Source organism: Oncorhynchus keta, chromosome 34, assembly GCF_023373465.1.
Source record: "Oncorhynchus keta strain PuntledgeMale-10-30-2019 chromosome 34, Oket_V2, whole genome shotgun sequence".
Classification (NCBI taxonomy): domain Eukaryota; kingdom Metazoa; phylum Chordata; class Actinopteri; order Salmoniformes; family Salmonidae; genus Oncorhynchus; species Oncorhynchus keta.
Window position 1 is genome coordinate 243,120 of NC_068454.1, and position 18,431 is coordinate 261,550.

The 18,431-nt window shown below is 55.6% G+C and overlaps 1 protein-coding gene across 2 annotated transcripts in view; it reads left to right on the forward strand.

Moving 5' to 3' along the window:
- Positions 1 to 18,431, forward strand: part of abcb6b (ATP-binding cassette, sub-family B (MDR/TAP), member 6b) — a 71,813-nt gene that overhangs the window by 44,096 nt on the left and 9,286 nt on the right. For both annotated transcript variants that reach the window (XM_052492702.1, XM_052492703.1), the window contains 5 exons: positions 11,448 to 11,533; positions 13,250 to 13,307; positions 13,444 to 13,548; positions 17,042 to 17,216; positions 17,293 to 17,405. In XM_052492702.1, the coding sequence (XP_052348662.1) occupies positions 11,448 to 11,533; positions 13,250 to 13,307; positions 13,444 to 13,548; positions 17,042 to 17,216; positions 17,293 to 17,405 (537 nt within the window). The remainder of the gene's footprint in view (positions 1 to 11,447; positions 11,534 to 13,249; positions 13,308 to 13,443; positions 13,549 to 17,041; positions 17,217 to 17,292; positions 17,406 to 18,431) is intronic.

The window sequence follows — 18,431 nt, forward strand, 5'->3', positions numbered from 1 at the left end:
GAGACTGTGGACTCTGGGCTGTGGGACTCTGGGCTGTGGGACTCTGGGCTGTGGGACTCTGGGATGTGGGACTGTGGGCTGTGAGACTGTGGGACTGTGGGACTCTGGGCTGTGGACTCTGGGCTGTGGGACTCTGGGCTGTGGGACTCTGGGCTGTGGGACTCTGGGATGTGGGACTGTGGGCTGTGAGACTGTGGGACTGTGGGACTCTGGGATGTGGGACTGTGGGCTGTGAGACTGTGGGACTGTGGGGCTGTGGGCTGTGAGACTGTGGGCTGTGGGGCTGTGAGACTGTGGGAGTGTAGTGCTGTGGGACTGTGTGACTCTGGACTCTGGGCTGTGGACTCTGGGCTGTGGGACTCTGGGCTGTGGGCTGTGGGACTCTGGGCTGTGGGACTGTGGGCTTCGGGACTGGGCTGTGGGACTCTGGGCTGTGGGACTCTGGGCTGTGGGACTGTGGTGCTGTGGGATTTGGGACTCTGGACTGTGGGACTCTGGGCTGTGGGACTCTGGGCTGTGGGACTGTGGGACTCTGGGCTGTGGACTCTGGGCCGTGGGACTCTGGGCCGTGGGACTCTGGGCCGTGGGACTCTGGGCTGTGGGACTGTGGGACTCTGGGCTGTGGGACTCTGGGCTGTGGGACTCTGGGCTGTGGGACTCTGGGCTGTGAGACTGTGGGACTCTGGACTGTGGGCTGTGAGACTGTGGGCTGTGGGCTGTGAGACTGTGGGCTGTGAGACTGTGGACTCTGGGCTGTGGGACTCTGGGCTGTGGGACTCTGGGCTGTGGGACTCTGGGCTGTGGGACTGTGGTGCTGTGGGACTATGGTGCTGTGGGCTGTGGGACTATGGGACTCTGGGCTGTGGGACTGTGGTGCTGTGGGCTGTGGAACTGTGGGACTGTAGTGCTGTGGGACTGTGTGACTCTGGACTCTGGGCTGTGGGACTCTGGGCTGTGGGACTGTGGGCTTCGGGACTGGGCTGTGGGACTCTGGGCTGTGGGACTCTGGGCTGTGGGACTGTGGTGCTGTGGGATTTGGGACTCTGGACTGTGGGACTCTGGACTGTGAGACTGTGGGACTCTGGGCTGTGGGACTCTGGGCTGTGGACTCTGGGCTGTGGGCTGTGGACTCTGGGCTGTGGGACTGTGGGCTTCGGGACTGGGCTGTGGGACTCTGGGCTGTGGGACTCTGGGCTGTGGGACTGTGGTGCTGTGGGATTTGGGACTCTGGACTGTGGGACTCTGGACTGTGGGACTCTGGGCTGTGAGACTGTGGGACTCTGGGCTGTGGGACTCTGGGCCGTGGGACTCTGGGCCGTGGGACTCTGGGCCGTGGGACTCTGGGCTGTGGGACTGTGGACTCTGGGCTGTGGGACTCTGGGCTGTGGGACTCTGGGCTGTGGGACTCTGGGCTGTGAGACTGTGGGACTCTGGACTGTGGGCTGTGAGACTGTGGGCTGTGGGCTGTGAGACTGTGGGCTGTGAGACTGTGGACTCTGGGCTGTGGGACTCTGGGCTGTGGGACTCTGGGCTGTGGGACTCTGGGCTGTGGGACTGTGGTGCTGTGGGACTATGGTGCTGTGGGCTGTGGGACTATGGGACTCTGGGCTGTGGGACTGTGGTGCTGTGGGCTGTGGAACTGTGGGACTGTAGTGCTGTGGGACTGTGTGACTCTGGACTCTGGGCTGTGGGACTCTGGGCTGTGGGACTGTGGGCTTCGGGACTGGGCTGTGGGACTCTGGGCTGTGGGACTCTGGGCTGTGGGACTGTGGTGCTGTGGGATTTGGGACTCTGGACTGTGGGACTCTGGACTGTGGGACTCTGGACTGTGAGACTGTGGGACTCTGGGCTGTGGGACTCTGGGCTGTGGGACTCTGGGCCGTGGGACTCTGGGCCGTGGGACTCTGGGCCGTGGGACTCTGGGCTGTGGGACTCTGGGCTGTGAGACTGTGGGACTGTGGGACTCTGGGATGTGGGACTGTGGGCTGTGAGACTGTGGGACTGTGGGGCTGTGGGCTGTGAGACTGTGGGCTGTGGGGCTGTGAGACTGTGGGACTGTAGTGCTGTGGGACTGTGTGACTCTGGACTCTGGGCTGTGGGACTCTGGGCTGTGGGACTCTGGACTCTGGGCTGTGGGACTGTGGGCTGTGGGACTCTGGGCTGTGGGACTCTGGGCTGTGAGACTGTGGACTCTGGACTGTGGGCTGTGAGACTGTGGGCTGTGGGCTGTGAGACTGTGGGCTGTGAGACTGTGGACTCTGGGCTGTGGGACTCTGGGCTGTGGGACTCTGGGCTGTGGGACTCTGGGCTGTGGGACTCTGGGATGTGGGACTGTGGGCTGTGAGACTGTGGGACTGTGGGACTCTGGGATGTGGGACTGTGGGCTGTGAGACTGTGGGACTGTGGGGCTGTGGGCTGTGGGACTCTGGGCTGTGGGACTCTGGGCTGTGGGACTCTGGGCTGTGAGACTGTGGGACTCTGGACTGTGGGCTGTGAGACTGTGGGCTGTGGGCTGTGAGACTGTGGGCTGTGAGACTGTGGACTCTGGGCTGTGGGACTCTGGGCTGTGGGACTCTGGGCTGTGGGACTCTGGGCTGTGGGACTCTGGGATGTGGGACTGTGGGCTGTGAGACTGTGGGACTGTGGGACTCTGGGATGTGGGACTGTGGGCTGTGAGACTGTGGGACTGTGGGGCTGTGAGACTGTGGGCTGTGGGGCTGTGAGACTGTGGGACTGTAGTGCTGTGGGACTGTGTGACTCTGGACTCTGGGCTGTGGGACTCTGGACTCTGGGCTGTGGGACTGTGGGCTGTGGGACTCTGGGCTGTGGGACTCTGGGCTGTGGGACTCTGGGCTGTGGGACTCTGGGCTGTGGGACTCTGGGCTGTGGGACTCTGGACTGTGGGACTCTGGACTGTGGGACTCTGGACTGTGGGACTCTGGGCTGTGAGACTGTGGGACTCTGGGCCGTGGGACTCTGGGCCGTGGACTCTGGGCCGTGGGACTCTGGGCTGTGGGACTCTGGGCTGTGAGACTGTGGGACTCTGGGCTGTGGGACTCTGGGCTGTGGGACTCTGGGCTGTGGGACTCTGGGCTGTGGGACTCTGGGCTGTGAGACTGTGGGACTCTGGACTGTGGGCTGTGAGACTGTGGGCTGTGGGCTGTGAGACTCTGGGCTGTGGGACTCTGGGCTGTGGGACTCTGGGCTGTGGGACTCTGGGCTGTGGGACTCTGGGATGTGGGACTGTGGGCTGTGAGACTGTGGGACTGTGGGACTCTGGGCTGTGGGACTCTGGGCTGTGGGACTCTGGCTGTGGGACTCTGGGCTGTGGGACTCTGGGCTGTGGGACTCTGGGATGTGGGACTGTGGGCTGTGAGACTGTGGGACTGTGGGACTCTGGGATGTGGGACTGTGGGCTGTGAGACTGTGGGACTGTGGGGCTGTGGGCTGTGAGACTGTGGGCTGTGGGGCTGTGAGACTGTGGGAGTGTAGTGCTGTGGGACTGTGTGACTCTGGACTCTGGGCTGTGGGACTCTGGGCTGTGAGACTCTGGGCTGTGGGCTGTGGGACTCTGGGCTGTGGGACTGTGGGCTTCGGGACTGGGCTGTGGGACTCTGGGCTGTGGGACTCTGGGCTGTGGGACTGTGGTGCTGTGGGATTTGGGACTCTGGACTGTGGGACTCTGGACTGTGGGACTCTGGGCCGTGGGACTCTGGGCCGTGGGACTCTGGGCTGTGGGACTGTGGGACTCGGCTGTGGGACTCTGGGCTGTGGGACTCTGGGCTGTGGGACTCTGGGCTGTGGGACTCTGGGCTGTGAGACTGTGGGACTCTGGACTGTGGGCTGTGAGACTGTGGGCTGTGGGCTGTGAGACTGTGGGCTGTGAGACTGTGGACTCTGGGCTGTGGGACTCTGGGCTGTGGGACTCTGGGCTGTGGGACTCTGGGATGTGGGACTGTGGGCTGTGAGACTGTGGGACTGTGGGGCTGTGGGCTGTGAGACTGTGGGACTCTGGGCTGTGAGACTGTGGGCTGTGGGGCTGTGAGACTGTGGGACTGTGGGCTTCGGGACTGGGCTGTGGGACTCTGGGCTGTGGACTCTGGACTGTGGGACTGTGGTGCTGTGGGCTGTGGGACTGGGGGACCCTGGGCTGTGGGACTGTGGTGCTGTGGAACTGTGGGACTGTAGTGCTGTGGGACTGTGGGCTTTGGGACTGTGGGACTCTGGACTGTGGGCTTCGGGACTGGGCTGTGGGACTCTGGGCTGTGGGACTCTGGGCTGTGGGACTCTGGGCTGTGGGACTGTGGTGCTGTGGGCTTTGAGACTCTGGGCTGTGGTGCAGTGGGGCTGTGGAACTCTGGACTGTGCGCTGTTGGCTTGGGGCTGTGGGACTGTGGACTGTGGGCTGTGGAGCTATGGGACTGTGGGACTGTGGACAGTGGTGCTGTGGGCTGTAGGACTCAGGGTTGTGGGACTGTGGAACGTTGGGCTGTGTTGCTATGGGCTGTGGGACTCAGCGTTGTGGGACCTTGGGCTGTGGGACTGTGGGCTGTGGTGCTGTGGGCTGTGCGACTCTGGGCTGTGGTGCTGTGGACTGTGGGACTCTGGGCTATGGGACTGTGGTGCTGTGGGACTCTGTGCTGTGGGACTGTATTGCTGTGGGACTCTGGGCTGTGGGACTGTGGGACTCTGGACTGTGGAACTGTGGGACTGTAGTGCTGTGGGACTGTGGGCTTTGGGACTGTGGGCTTTGGGACTGTGGGACTGTGGTGCTGTGGGCTGTGGGACTCTGGACTGTGGGCTTCGGGACTGGGCTGTGGGACTCTGGGCTGTGGGACTCTGGGCTGTGAGACTGTGGGCTGTGGGCTATGGGACTCTGGGCTGTGCGCTGTGGGACTCTGGGCTGTGGGACTCTGGGCTGTGGGACTCTGGGCTGTGGGACTGTGGGCTTCAGGACTGGGCTGTGGGAGTCTGGGCTGTGGGCTGTGGGACTCTGGGCTGTGGGCTGTGGGACTCTGGACTGTGGGCTGTGGGACTCTGGTTTGTGGGACTCTGGGTTGTGGGACTTTGGGACTCTGGGCTGTGGGACTCTGGACTGTGGGACTCTGGACTGTGGGACTCTGGACTGTGGGACTCTGGACTGTGGGACTCTGGACTGTGGGACTCTGGGCTGTGAGACTGTGGGACTCTGGGCTGTGGGACTGTGGGCTGTGGGACTGTGGGCTGTGGGACTGTGGGCTGTGAGACTGTGGGCTGTGAGACTGTGGGCTGTGAGACTGTGGACTCTGGGCTGTGGGACTCTGGGCTGTGGGACTCTGGGACTGTGGGACTCTGGGATGTGGGACTGTGGGCTGTGAGACTGTGGGACTGTGGGGCTGTGGGCTGTGAGACTGTGGGACTGTGGGGCTGTGGGCTGTGAGACTGTGGGACTCTGGGCTGTGAGACTGTGGGTTGTGGGGCTGTGAGACTGTGGGACTGTGGGCTTCGGGACTGGGCTGTGGGACTCTGGGCTGTGGGACTCTGGGCTGTGGGACTCTGGACTGTGGGACTGTGGTGCTGTGGGCTTTGAGACTCTGGGCTGTGGTGCTGTGGGCTGTGGGGCTGTGGGACTCTGGACTGTGGACTGTGGTGCTGTGGGCTGTGGGACTGTGGTGCTGTGGGACTATTGTGCTGTGGGCTGTGGGACTGTGGGACTGTAGTGCTGTGGGACTGTGTGACTCTGGACTCTGGGCTGTGGGAGTCTGTGCTGTGGGCTATGGGACTCTGGGCTGTGGGCTGTGGGACTCTGGGATGTGGGACTCTGGGCTGTGGGACTCTGGGCTGTGGGACTCTGGGCTGTGGGCTGTGGGACTCTGGGCTGTGGGACTGTGGGCTTCAGGACTGGGCTGTGGGACTCTGGGCTGTGGGACTCTGGGCTGTGGGACTGTGGTGCTGTGGGCTTTGGGACTCTGGGCTGTGGTGCTGTGGGGCTGTGGGACTCTGGACTGTGGGCTGTGGGACTGTGGTGCTGTGGGCTGTGGGACTGTGGGACTCTGGGCTGTGGGACTGTGGTGCTGTGGGACTGTGGGACTGTAGTGCTGTGGGACTGCGGGCTTTGGGACTGTGGGACTCTGGACTCTGGGCTGTGGGACTCTGGGCTGTGGGACTCTGGGCTGTGGGACTGTGGGCTTCGGGACTGTGGGACTGTGGGACTGTGGGACTGTAGTGCTGTGGGACTGTGGGCTTTGGGACTCTGGGCTGTGGGACTCTGGGCTGTGGGACTGTGGGACTCTGGGCTGTGGGACTGTGGGACTCTGGGCTGTGGGACTGTGGGACTGTGGGACTCTGGGCTGTGGGACTGTGGTGCAGTGGGACTGTGGGACTGTGGGACTGTAGTGCTGTGGGACTGTGGGCTGTGGGACTCTGGGCTGTGGGCTGTGGGACTCTGGGCTGTGGGACTCTGGGTTGTGGGACTCTGGGCTGTGGGACTCTGGGCTGTGGGCTGTGGGACTCTGGGCTGTGGGACTCTGGGTTGTGGGACTTTGGGTTGTGGGACTTTGGGTTGTGGGACTTTGGGCTGTGGGACTCTGGACTGTGGGACTCTGGACTGTGGGACTTTGGACTGTGGGACTGTGGGCTGTGGGACTGTGGGGCTCTGGACTGTGGGACTCTGGACTGTGGGACTCTGGACTGTGGGACTTTGGACTGTGGGACTGTGGGGCTCTGGACTGTGGGACTCTGGACTGTGGGACTCTGGACTGTAGGACTCTGGGCTTTGAGACTGTGGGACTCTGGGCTGTAGGACTGTGGGCTGTGGGACTCTGGGCTGTGGGACTGTGGGCTTTGGGACTCTGGGCTGTGGGACTCTGGGCTGTGAGACTGTGGGCTGTGGGACTCTGGGCTGTGACACTCTGGGCTGTGAGACTGTGGGACTCTGGGCTGTGGGACTGTGGTGCTGTGGAACTGTGGGACTGTAGTGCTGTGGGACTGTGGGCTTTGGGACTGTGGGCTTTGGGACTGTGGGACTCTGGACTGTGGGCTTCGGGACTGGGCTGTGGGACTCTGGGCTGTGGGACTCTGGGCTGTGGGACTCTGGGCTGTGGGACTCTGGGCTGTGGGACTGTGGTGCTGTGGGCTTTGAGACTCTGGGCTGTGGGACTCTGGGCTGTGGGACTCTGGGCTGTGGGACTGGGCTGTGGGAGTCTGGGCTGTGGGCTGTGGGACTCTGGGCTGTGGGCTGTGGGACTCTGGACTGTGGGCTGTGGGACTCTGGGTTGTGGGACTCTGGGTTGTGGGACTTTGGGACTCTGGGCTGTGGGACTCTGGACTGTGGGACTCTGGACTGTGGGACTCTGGACTGTGGGGCTCTGGACTGTGGGACTCTGGACTGTAGGACTCTGGGCTGTGAGACTGTGGGACTCTGGGCTGTGGGACTCTGGGCTGTGGGACTGTGGGCTGTGAGATCGTGGGCTGTGAGACTGTGGACTCTGGGCTGTGGGACTCTGGGCTGTGGGACTCTGGGCTGTGGGACTCTGGGATGTGGGACTGTGGGCTGTGAGACTGTGGGACTGTGGGACTCTGGACTGTAGGACTCTGGGCTGTGAGACTGTGGGACTCTGGGCTGTGGGACTCTGGGCTGTGGGACTGTGGGCTGTGGGACTGTGGGCTGTGAGACTGTGGGCTGTGAGACTGTGGACTCTGGGCTGTGGGACTCTGGGCTGTGGGACTCTGGGCCGTGGGACTCTGGGATGTGGGACTGTGGGCTGTGAGACTGTGGGACTGTGGGACTCTGGGATGTGGGACTGTGGGCTGTGAGACTGTGGGACTGTGGGGCTGTGGGCTGTGGGCTGTGAGACTGTGGGACTCTGGGCTGTGAGACTGTGGGTTGTGGGGCTGTGAGACTGTGGGACTGTGGTGCTGTGGGACTATTGTGCTGTGGGCTGTGTGACTGTGGGACTCTGGGCTGTGGGACTGTGGTGCTGTGGGCTGTGGAACTGTGGGACTGTAGTGCTGTGGGACTGTGTGACTCTGGACTCTGGGCTGTGGGAGTCTGGGCTGTGGGCTATGGGACTCTGGGGTGTGGGCTATGGGACTCTGGGATGTGGGACTCTGGGCTGTGGGACTCTGGGCTGTGGGCTGTGGGACTCTGGGCTGTGGGACTGTGGGCTGTGGTGCTGTGGGGCTGTGGGACTCTGGACTGTGGGCTGTGGGACTGTGGTGCTGTGGGCTGTGGGACTGTGGGACTCTGGGCTGTGGGACTGTGGTGCTGTGGGACTGTGGGACTGTAGTGCTGTGGGACTGCGGGCTTTGGGACTGTGGGACCCTGGACTCTGGGCTGTGGGACTCTGGGCTGTGGGACTCTGGGCTGTGGGACTCTGGGCTGTGGGACTGTGGGCTTCGGGACTGTGGGACTGTGGGACTGTGAGGCTGTGGGACTCTGGGCTGTGGGACTCTGGGCTGTGGGACTCTGGACTGTGGGCTGTAGGACTCTGGAATGTGGGACTCTGAGCTGTGGGACTCTGGGCAGTGCGACTGTGGGCTGTGGGACTCTGGGCTGTGGGACTCTGGGCTGTGGGACTGTGGGCTGTGGGACTCTGGGCTGTGGGACTCTGGGCTGTGGGACTCTGGGCTGTGGGACTGTGGGGCTGTGGGCTGTGAGACTGTGGGACTCTGGGCTGTGAGACTGTGGGGCTGTGGGCTGTGAGACTGTGGGGCTGTGGGCTGTGAGACTGTGGGACTCTGGGCTGTGAGACTGTGGGGCTGTGGGCTGTGAGACTCTGGGACTCTGGGCTGTGGGACTGTGGGCTGTGGGACTGTGGGACTGTGGGCTGTGAGACTGTGGGACTCTGGGCTGTGAGACTGTGGGACTCTGGGCTGGGAGACTGTGGGACTCTGGGCTGGGAGACTGTGGGACTCTGGGCTGTGAGACTGTGGGGCTGTGGGCTGTGAGACTGTGGGGCTGTGGGCTGTGAGACTGTGGGACTCTGGGCTGTGAGACTGTGGGGCTGTGGGCTGTGAGACTCTGGGACTCTGGGCTGTGGGACTGTGGGCTGTGGGACTGTGGGACTGTGGGCTGTGAGACTGTGGGACTGTGGGCTGTGAGACTGTGGGCTGTGAGACTGTGGGACTCTGGGCTGTGAGACTGTGGGACTCTGGGCTGGGAGGCTGTGGGACTCTGGGCTGTGGGACTGTGGGGCTGTGGGACTCTGGGCTGTGGGACTCTGGGCTGTGGGACTCTGGGCTGTGGAACTGTGGGACTGTGGGCTGTGAGACTGTGGGGCTGTGAGCTGTGAGACTGTGGGACTCTGGGCTGTGAGACTGTGGGGCTGTGGGCTGTGAGACTGTGGGACTCTGGGCTGTGGGACTGTGGGCTGTGGGACTGTGGGACTGTGGGCTGTGAGACTGTGGGACTGTGGGCTGTGAGACTGTGGGCTGTGGGACTGTGGGACTCTGGGCTGAGAGACTGTGGGACTCTGGGCTGGGAGACTGTGGGACTCTGGGCTGGGAGACTGTGGGACTCTGGGCTGGGAGACTGTGGGACTCTGGGCTGGGAGACTGTGGGACTCTGGGCTGGGAGACTGTGGGCTGTGGGACTCTGGGCTGTGGGACTCTGGGCTGTGGGACTGTGGGCTGTGGGGCTCTGGGCTGTGGGGCTGTGAGACTCTGGGCTGTGGGACTCTGGGCTGTGAGACTGTGAGACTCTGGGCTGTGGGACTCTGGGCTGTGGGACTCTGGGCTGTGGGACTCTGGGCTGTGGGACTCTGGGCTGTGGGACTCTGGGCTGTGGGACTCTGGGCAATGGGACTCTGGGCTATGGGACTCTGGGCTGTGGGACTCTGGGCTGTGGGACTCTGGGCTGTGGGACTCTGGGCTGTGGGACTCTGGGCTGTGAGACTGGGAGCTGTGAGACTGTGCGCTGTGGGACTCTGGGCTGTGGGACTCTGGGCTGTGGGACTCTGAGCTGTGGGACTCTGGGCTGTGGGACTCTGGGCTGTGAGACTGGGAGCTGTGAGACTGTGCGCTGTGGGACTCTGGGCTGTGGGACTCTGGGCTGTGGGACTCTGGGCTGTGGGACTCTGGGCTGTGGGACTCTGGGCTGTGAGACTGGGAGCTGTGAGACTGTGCGCTGTGGACTCTGGGCTGTGGGACTCTGGGCTGTGGGACTCTGGGCTGTGGGACTCTGGGCTGTGGAACTGTGGGACTGTGGGCTGTGAGACTGTGGGGCTGTGAGCTGTGAGACTGTGGGACTCTGGGCTGTGAGACTGTGGGGCTGTGGGCTGTGAGACTGTGGGACTCTGGGCTGTGGGACTGTGGGCTGTGGGACTGTGGGACTGTGGGCTGTGAGACTGTGGGACTGTGGGCTGTGAGACTGTGGGCTGTGGGACTGTGGGACTCTGGGCTGAGAGACTGTGGGACTCTGGGCTGGGAGACTGTGGGACTCTGGGCTGGGAGACTGTGGGACTCTGGGCTGGGAGACTGTGGGACTCTGGGCTGGGAGACTGTGGGACTCTGGGCTGGGAGACTGTGGGCTGTGGGACTCTGGGCTGTGGGACTCTGGGCTGTGGGACTGTGGGCTGTGGGGCTCTGGGCTGTGGGGCTGTGAGACTCTGGGCTGTGGGACTCTTGGCTGTGAGACTGTGAGACTCTGGGCTGTGGGACTCTGGGCTGTGGGACTCTGGGCTGTGGGACTCTGGGCTGTGGGACTCTGGGCTGTGGGACTCTGGGCTGTGGGACTCTGGGCAATGGGACTCTGGGCTATGGGACTCTGGGCTGTGGACTCTGGGCTGTGGGACTCTGGGCTGTGGGACTCTGGGCTGTGGGACTCTGGGCTGTGAGACTGGGAGCTGTGAGACTGTGCGCTGTGGGACTCTGGGCTGTGGGACTCTGGGCTGTGGGACTCTGAGCTGTGGGACTCTGGGCTGTGGGACTCTGGGCTGTGAGACTGGGAGCTGTGAGACTGTGCGCTGTGGGACTCTGGGCTGTGGGACTCTGGGCTGTGGGACTCTGGGCTGTGGGACTCTGGGCTGTGGGACTCTGGGCTGTGAGACTGGGAGCTGTGAGACTGTGCGCTGTGGGACTCTGGGCTGTGGGACTCTGGGCTGTGGGACTCTGAGCTGTGGGACTCTGGGCTGTGGGACTGTGGGCTGTGGGACTCTGGGCTGTGGGACTCTGGGCTGTGGGACTCTGGGCTGTGGGACTCTGGGCTGTGGGACTCTGGGCTGTGGGACTCTGGGCTGTGGGACTCTGGGCTGTGGGACTCTGGGCTGTGGGACTGTGGAGATAGGAGTGAAGCGGGAGGAGGGTAAAAATGCCGGTAGCTGCAAGGCGGTGCTTTATATTGTTTTTATGTCTGAGATCCACTGTGTGCGGCTCGACCTGAGACCCTGATCCATGGAGGAAGTAGACCATCTAGTCCCTGAGTTTCACCACACTGATGATCTCATTTCCTGTCATGTTGTCTTGTCCAGGTGAAAGACGATGTCAGCGCCACAGACCTCCAGTTGACAACGGGCGAGGTGAAGTTTCAGAACGTGAGCTTCAGCTACACTGAGGGGTAGGTCATAAAAACATGTGTAGTTCATCTCTGATGTCATGAGAATGTGTGTAGTTAATCTCTGATGTCATGAGAATGTGTGTAGTTAATCTCTGATGTCATGAGAATGTGTAGTTAATCTCTGTCATGAGAATGTGTGTAGTTAATCTCTGATGTCATGAGAATGTGTAGTTAATCTCTGATGTCATGAGAATGTGTAGTTAATCTCTGTCATGAGAATGTGTGTAGTTAATCTCTGATGTCGTGAGAATGTGTAGTTAATCTCTGATGTCATGAGAATGTGTGTAGTTAATCTCTGATGTCATGAGAATGTGTGTAGTTAATCTCTGATGTCATGAGAATGTGTAGTTAATCTCTGTCATGAGAATGTGTGTAGTTAATCTCTGATGTCATGAGAATGTGTAGTTAATCTTTGATGTCATGAGAATGTGTAGTTAATCTCTGATGTCATGAGAAAGTGTAGTTAATCTCTGATGTCATGAGAATGTGTGTAGTTAATCTCTGATGTCGTGAGAATGTGTAGTTAATCTCTGATATTATGAGAATGAGTAGTTAATCTCTGTTATGAGAATGTTTAGATAATCTCTAATGTCATGAGAATTTTTAGATAATCTCTAATGTCATGAGAATGTTTAGATAATCTCTGATGTCATGAGAATGTGTGTAGTTTATCTCTGATGTTATGAGAATGTGTAGTTAATCTCTGATGTCATGAGAATGTGTGTAGTTAATCTCTGTTATGAGAATGTTTAGTTAATCTCTGATGTCATGAGAATGTGTGTAGTTAATCACTGATGTCATGAGAATGTGTAGTTAATCTCTGTTATGAGAATGTGTAGTTAATCTCTGATGTCATGAGAATGTGTGTAGTTAATCACTGATGTCATGAGAATGTGTAGTTAATCTCTGATGTCATGAGAATGTGTGTAGTTAATCTCTGTTATGAGAATGTGCGTAGTTCATCTCTGATGTCTTGAGAATGTGTGTAGTTAATCTCTGATGTCATGAGAATGTTTAGTTAATCTCTGATGTCATGAGAATGTGTGTAGTTAATCACTGATGTCATGAGAATGTGTAGTTAATCTCTGATGTCATGAGAATGTGTGTAGTTAATCTCTGTTATGAGAATGTGTAGTTAATCTCTGATGTCATGAGAATGTGTAGTTAATCTCTGATGTCATGAGAATGTGTAGTTAATCTCTGATGTCATGAGAATGTGTGTAGTTAATCTCTGTTATGAGAATGTGCGTAGTTCATCTCTGATGTCTTGAGAATGTGTGTAGTTAATCTCTGATGTCATGAGAATGTGTGTAGTTAATCTCTGATGTCATGAGAATGTGTGTAGTTTATCTCTGGTGTTATGGACATATTCTCTCATGACAGACAATACATACATTTAACAGATGGATAGTCATGGACAGAGCAGAGCAGAGCTTGTACTACAGCAAGGCATCAACCTGTCAAATCAAATCAAATCAAATCAAATTTTATTTGTCACATACACATGGTTAGCAGATGTTAAATGCGAGTGTAGCGAAATGCTTGTGCTTCTAGTTCCGACAATGCAGTGATAACCAACAAGTAATCTAACTAACAATTCCGTCATTTGCCTTCACCTGTCAATTTAGAATCTGTAAATCTCTTGGCAGTGTGTGTGAATGTGTGTGCACCCTAATCAAATGAAGTAGGACTGTGTATCTGTGTTGCTGTCCTCAGGAATGTGATTCTCAGGGGTATATCGTTCACTGTGATGGCCGGCCAGACTGTTGCTCTGGTATGTTCAACTATTCAGATAGCCTTTCATTACATGACTAACATGAACTAAAAGGAGCATAAAAACACATGACCTCCCCTTTTGGGATACCCAGACAGCCACATTTAACATCCACATTCCCTGTGTGTGTCTGCAGGTGGGCCAGTCTGGTTCAGGTAAAAGCACTATCCTCCGTCTGCTGTTTCGCTTCTATGACGTCCAGGGAGGATGCATCCGTATCGATGAACAGGATATATCCAGGGTGAGTTAACTCTATAGGATCTATATCCAGGGTGAGTTAACTCTATAGGATCTATATACAGGGTGAGTTAACTCTATAGGGTCTATATCCAGGGTGAGTTAACTCTATAGGATCTATATCCAGGGTGAGTTAACTCTATAGGATCTATATCCAGGGTGAGTTAACTCTATAGGGTCTATATCCAGGGTGAGTTAACTCTATAGGGTCTATATCCAGGGTGAGTTAACTCTATAGGATCTATATCCAGGGTGAGTTAACTCTATAGGGTCTATATCCAGGGTGAGTTAACTCTATAGGGTCTATATACAGGGTGAGTTAACTCTATAGGGTGTATATACAGGATATATCCAGGGTGAGTTAACTCTATAGGGTCTATATCCAGGGTGAGTTAACTCTATAGGGTCTATATCCAGGGTGAGTTAACTCTATAGGGTCTATATCCAGGGTGAGTTAACTCTATAGGGTCTATATCCAGGGTGAGTTAACTCTATAGGGTCTATATACAGGGTGAGTTAACTCTATAGGGTCTATATCCAGGGTGAGTTAACTCTATAGGGTCTATATCCAGGGTGAGTTAACTCTATAGGGTCTATATCCAGGGTGAGTTAACTCTATAGGGTCTATATCCAGGGTGAGTTAACTCTATAGGGTCTATATCCAGGGTGAGTTAACTCTATAGGGTCTATATACAGGGTGAGTTAACTCTATAGGGTCTATATACAGGGTGAGTTAACTCTATAGGGTCTATATCCAGGGTGAGTTAACTCTATAGGGTCTATATCCAGGGTGAGTTAACTCTATAGGGTATATATACAGGGTGAGTTAAGTCTATAGGGTCTATATACAGGGTGAGTTAACTCTATAGGGTCTATATCCAGGGTGAGTTAACTCTATAGGGTCTATATACAGGGTGAGTTAACTCTATAGGGTCTATATACAGGGTGAGTTAACTCTATAGGGTCTATATCCAGGGTGAGTTAACTCTATAGGATCTATATCCAGGGTGAGTTAACTCTATAGGGTGTATATACAGGATATATCCAGGGTGAGTTAACTCTATAGGGTCTATATCCAGGGTGAGTTAACTCTATAGGGTCTATATCCAGGGTGAGTTAACTCTATAGGGTATATATACAGGGTGAGTTAACTCTATAGGGTCTATATACAGGGTGAGTTAACTCTATAGGGTATATATACAGGGTGAGTTAACTCTATAGGGTCTATATCCAGGGTGAGTTAACTCTATAGGGTCTATATCCAGGGTGAGTTAACTCTATAGGGTATATATACAGGGTGAGTTAACTCTATAGGGTCTATATCCAGGGTGAGTTAACTCTATAGGGTCTATATCCAGGGTGAGTTAACTCTATAGGGTCTATATACAGGGTGAGTTAACTCTATAGGGTCTATATCCAGGGTGAGTTAACTCTATAGGGTCTATATCCAGGGTGAGTTAACTCTATAGGGTATATATACAGGGTGAGTTAACTCTATAGGGTCTATATACAGGGTGAGTTAACTCTATAGGGTATATATACAGGGTGAGTTAACTCTATGGGATCTAATGTCAGTAATAATGTCAGTAGTAATGTCACAGTGCAGTAGTAATGTCAGTAGTAATGTCAGTAGTAATGTCAGTAATAATGTCAGTAGTAATGTCACAGTGCAGTAGTAATGTCAGTAGTAATGTCAGTAATAATGTCAGTAGTAATGTCAGTAATAATGTCAGTAGTAATGTCACAGTGCAGTAGTAATGTCAGTAGTAATGTAGTAATGTCAGTAGTAATGTCAGTAGTAATGTCAGCAGTAACGGCAGTAGTAATGTCAGTAGTAATGTCAGTAATAATGTCACAGTGCAGTAGTAATGTCAGTAGTAATGTCAGAGGTAATGTCAGTAGTAATTTCACGGTGCAGTAGTAATGTCAGTAATAATGTCAGTAGTAATGTCAGTAATAATGTCAGTAGTAATGTCAGTAATAATGTCAGTAGTAATGTCAGTAGTAATGTCACAGTGCAGTAGTAATGTCAGTAGTAATGTAATGTCAGTAGTAATGTCAGTAGTAATGTCAGTAGTAATGTCAGTAGTAATGTCAGTAGTAATGTCAGTAATAATGTCACAGTGCAGTAGTAATGTCAGTAGTAATGTCAGTAGTAATTTCACAGTGCAGTAGTAATGTCAGTAGTAATGTCAGTAGTAATGTCAGTAGTAATGTCAGTAGTAATTTCACGGTGCAGTAGTAATGTCAGTAGTAATGTCAGTAGAAATGTCAGTAGTAATGTCCGTAATAATGTCAGTAGTAATGTCAGTAGTAATGTCAGTAGTCATGTCAGTAGTCATGTCAGTAGTAATGTCAGTAATAATGTCAGTAGTAATGTCAGTAATAATGTCAGTAATAATGTCAGTAGTAATGTCAGTAGTAATGTCAGTAGTAATGTCAGTAATAATGTCAGTAGTAATGTCAGTAGTAATGTCAGTAGTAATGTCAGTAGTAATGTCAGTAGTAATGTCAGTAGTAATGTCAGTAGTAATGTCAGTAGTAATGTCAGTAGTAATGTCAGTAGTAATGTCAGTAGTAATGTCAGTAGTAATGTCAGTAGTAATGTCAGTAGTAATGTCAGTAGTAATGTCAGTAGTAATGTCAGTAATAATGTCAGTAGTAATGTCAGTAGTAATGTCAGTAGTCATGTCAGTAGTAATGTCACGGTGGATAGTATGTATGTATGTATGTATGTATGTATGTATGTATGTATGTATGTATGTATGTATGTATGTATGTATGTGTGTGTGTGTGTGTGTGTGTGTGTGTGTGTGTGTGTGTGTGTGTGTGTGTGTGTGTGTGTGTGTGTGTGTGTGTGTGTGTGTGTGTGTACTTGTTTATCTGTGCCCTGTATTCCAGTGTAGCCAGAGCAGGCTACACTGTATGGTCTGTAGGGGCTCCCGAGTGGCGCAGCAGTCTATATTACTGCATCTCAGTGTTAGAGGCGTCACAACAGACCCTGGTTCGATTCCAGGCTGTATCATAACCGGTCGTGATTGGGAGTCCCATAGGGCAGCGCACAATAGGCCCAGCGTTGTCAGGTTTAGTGTTTGGCCGGGGCAGGCCGTCATTGTAAATAAGAAATTGTTCTTAACTCACTTGCCTAGTTAAATAAAATACAAATAATCCTAACCTGCCCGCTGAGTAATGGGACCCAGACCTCTCTCTGTAATCCTAATCTGTACCATCCCTGGCTATAGGTGACCCAGACCTCTCTCTGTAATCCTAATCTGTACCATCCCTGGCTATAGGTGACCCAGACCTCTCTCTGTAATCCTAATCTGTACCATCCCTGGCTATAGGTGACCCAGACCTCTCTCTGTAATCCTAATCTGTACCATCCCTGGCCATAGGTGACCCAGACCTCTCTCTGTAATCCTAATCTGTACCATCCCTGGCTATAGGTGACCCAGACCTCTCTCTGTAATCCTAATCTGTACCATCCCTGGCTATAGGTGACCCAGACCTCTCTCCGCTCCTACATCGGTGTGGTTCCTCAGGACACGGTGCTCTTCAATGACAGCATAAGAAACAACATCCGGTACGGACGCATTCCCGCTAGTGACCAGGAGGTGGAGGAGGCTGCCCTCGCTGCGGACATACACTACAAGATCCTGTCACTGCCCGAGGGTGAGGAAGAGGATGATGAAGAAGAGGATGAAGATGATGAGGAGGATGAGGAGGATAATGTGTATTGTCTCCACAGGGTATGAGACCCAGGTGGGAGAGAGGGGTCTGAAGCTGAGTGGAGGAGAGAAACAGAGAGTAGCCATCGCCCGTACAATCCTGAAGGACCCCCGTATTATACTGCTGGATGAGGTGAGAGATAGGGGGGGGTCGGGAAGAGGGCAGGGGGTGGGAGGACGGCAGGGGGAAAGAGGGCAGATAGGAGGGAGGAGGGCAGGTGGGGGGGAGTGCAGGGAGGAATAGGGTAGGTGGGGGGAGTGCAGGGAGGAATAGGGTAGGTGGGGGGAGTGCAGGGAGGAATAGGGTAGGTGGGGGAGTGCAGGGAGGAATAGGGCAGGGGGAGGGAGGAGGGCAGGTGGGAGGGAGGAGGGCATGGAGGAAGAGGGCAGGTGGGGGGAGTGCAGGGAGGAATAGGGTAGGTGGGGGGAGTGCAGGGAGGAATAGGGTAGGTGGGGGAGTGCAGGGAGGAAGAGGGTAGGTGGGGGGTGGGGTGCAGGGAGGAATAGGGCAGGGGGAGGGAGGAGGGGGCAGGGGAGGGAGGAGGGCATGGAGGAAGAGGGCAGGTGGGGGGTGGGGTGCAGGGAGGAATAGGGCAGGGGGAGGGAGGAGGGCAGGGGAGGGAGGAGGGCATGGAGGAAGAGGGGGGGTGGGGTGCAGGGAGGAATAGGGCAGGGGGAGGGAGGAGGGCATGGAGGAAGAGGGCAGGTGGGAGGGAGGAGGGCAGGGGGAGGGAGGAGGGCAGGTGGGAAGGAGGAGGGGAGGTGGGAGGGAGGAGGGCATGGAGGAAGAGGGCAGGTGGGAGGGGGGGCAGGTGGGGGGCAGGTGAGAGTCATGTCAGGGACCATGTGTGTATAAAACCCTCCTCGTCTCTGTCACACAGGTCCTCAACCTAGCTTGACTTCATTGCTTTGCTGTAGATAGAAGGGCCAATGGTTCTTTGAGCTGGAAACCAATCATGTGTGTTCTGAAGTTTCTGTTGAATTGCAGCCAAACCCTGCTGGTTGGGAAACAATAGGAGTTACAGTCTGATAGACTTCATATCATAACTTTTGGTTATATTCTCATGTTGGTCCCATGTTATTATTTTCTATGCTAGAGGCTACATACTACCCCTCTCTCTCTCTCCCTGTCTCTCTCTCTGCAGGCTACATACTACCC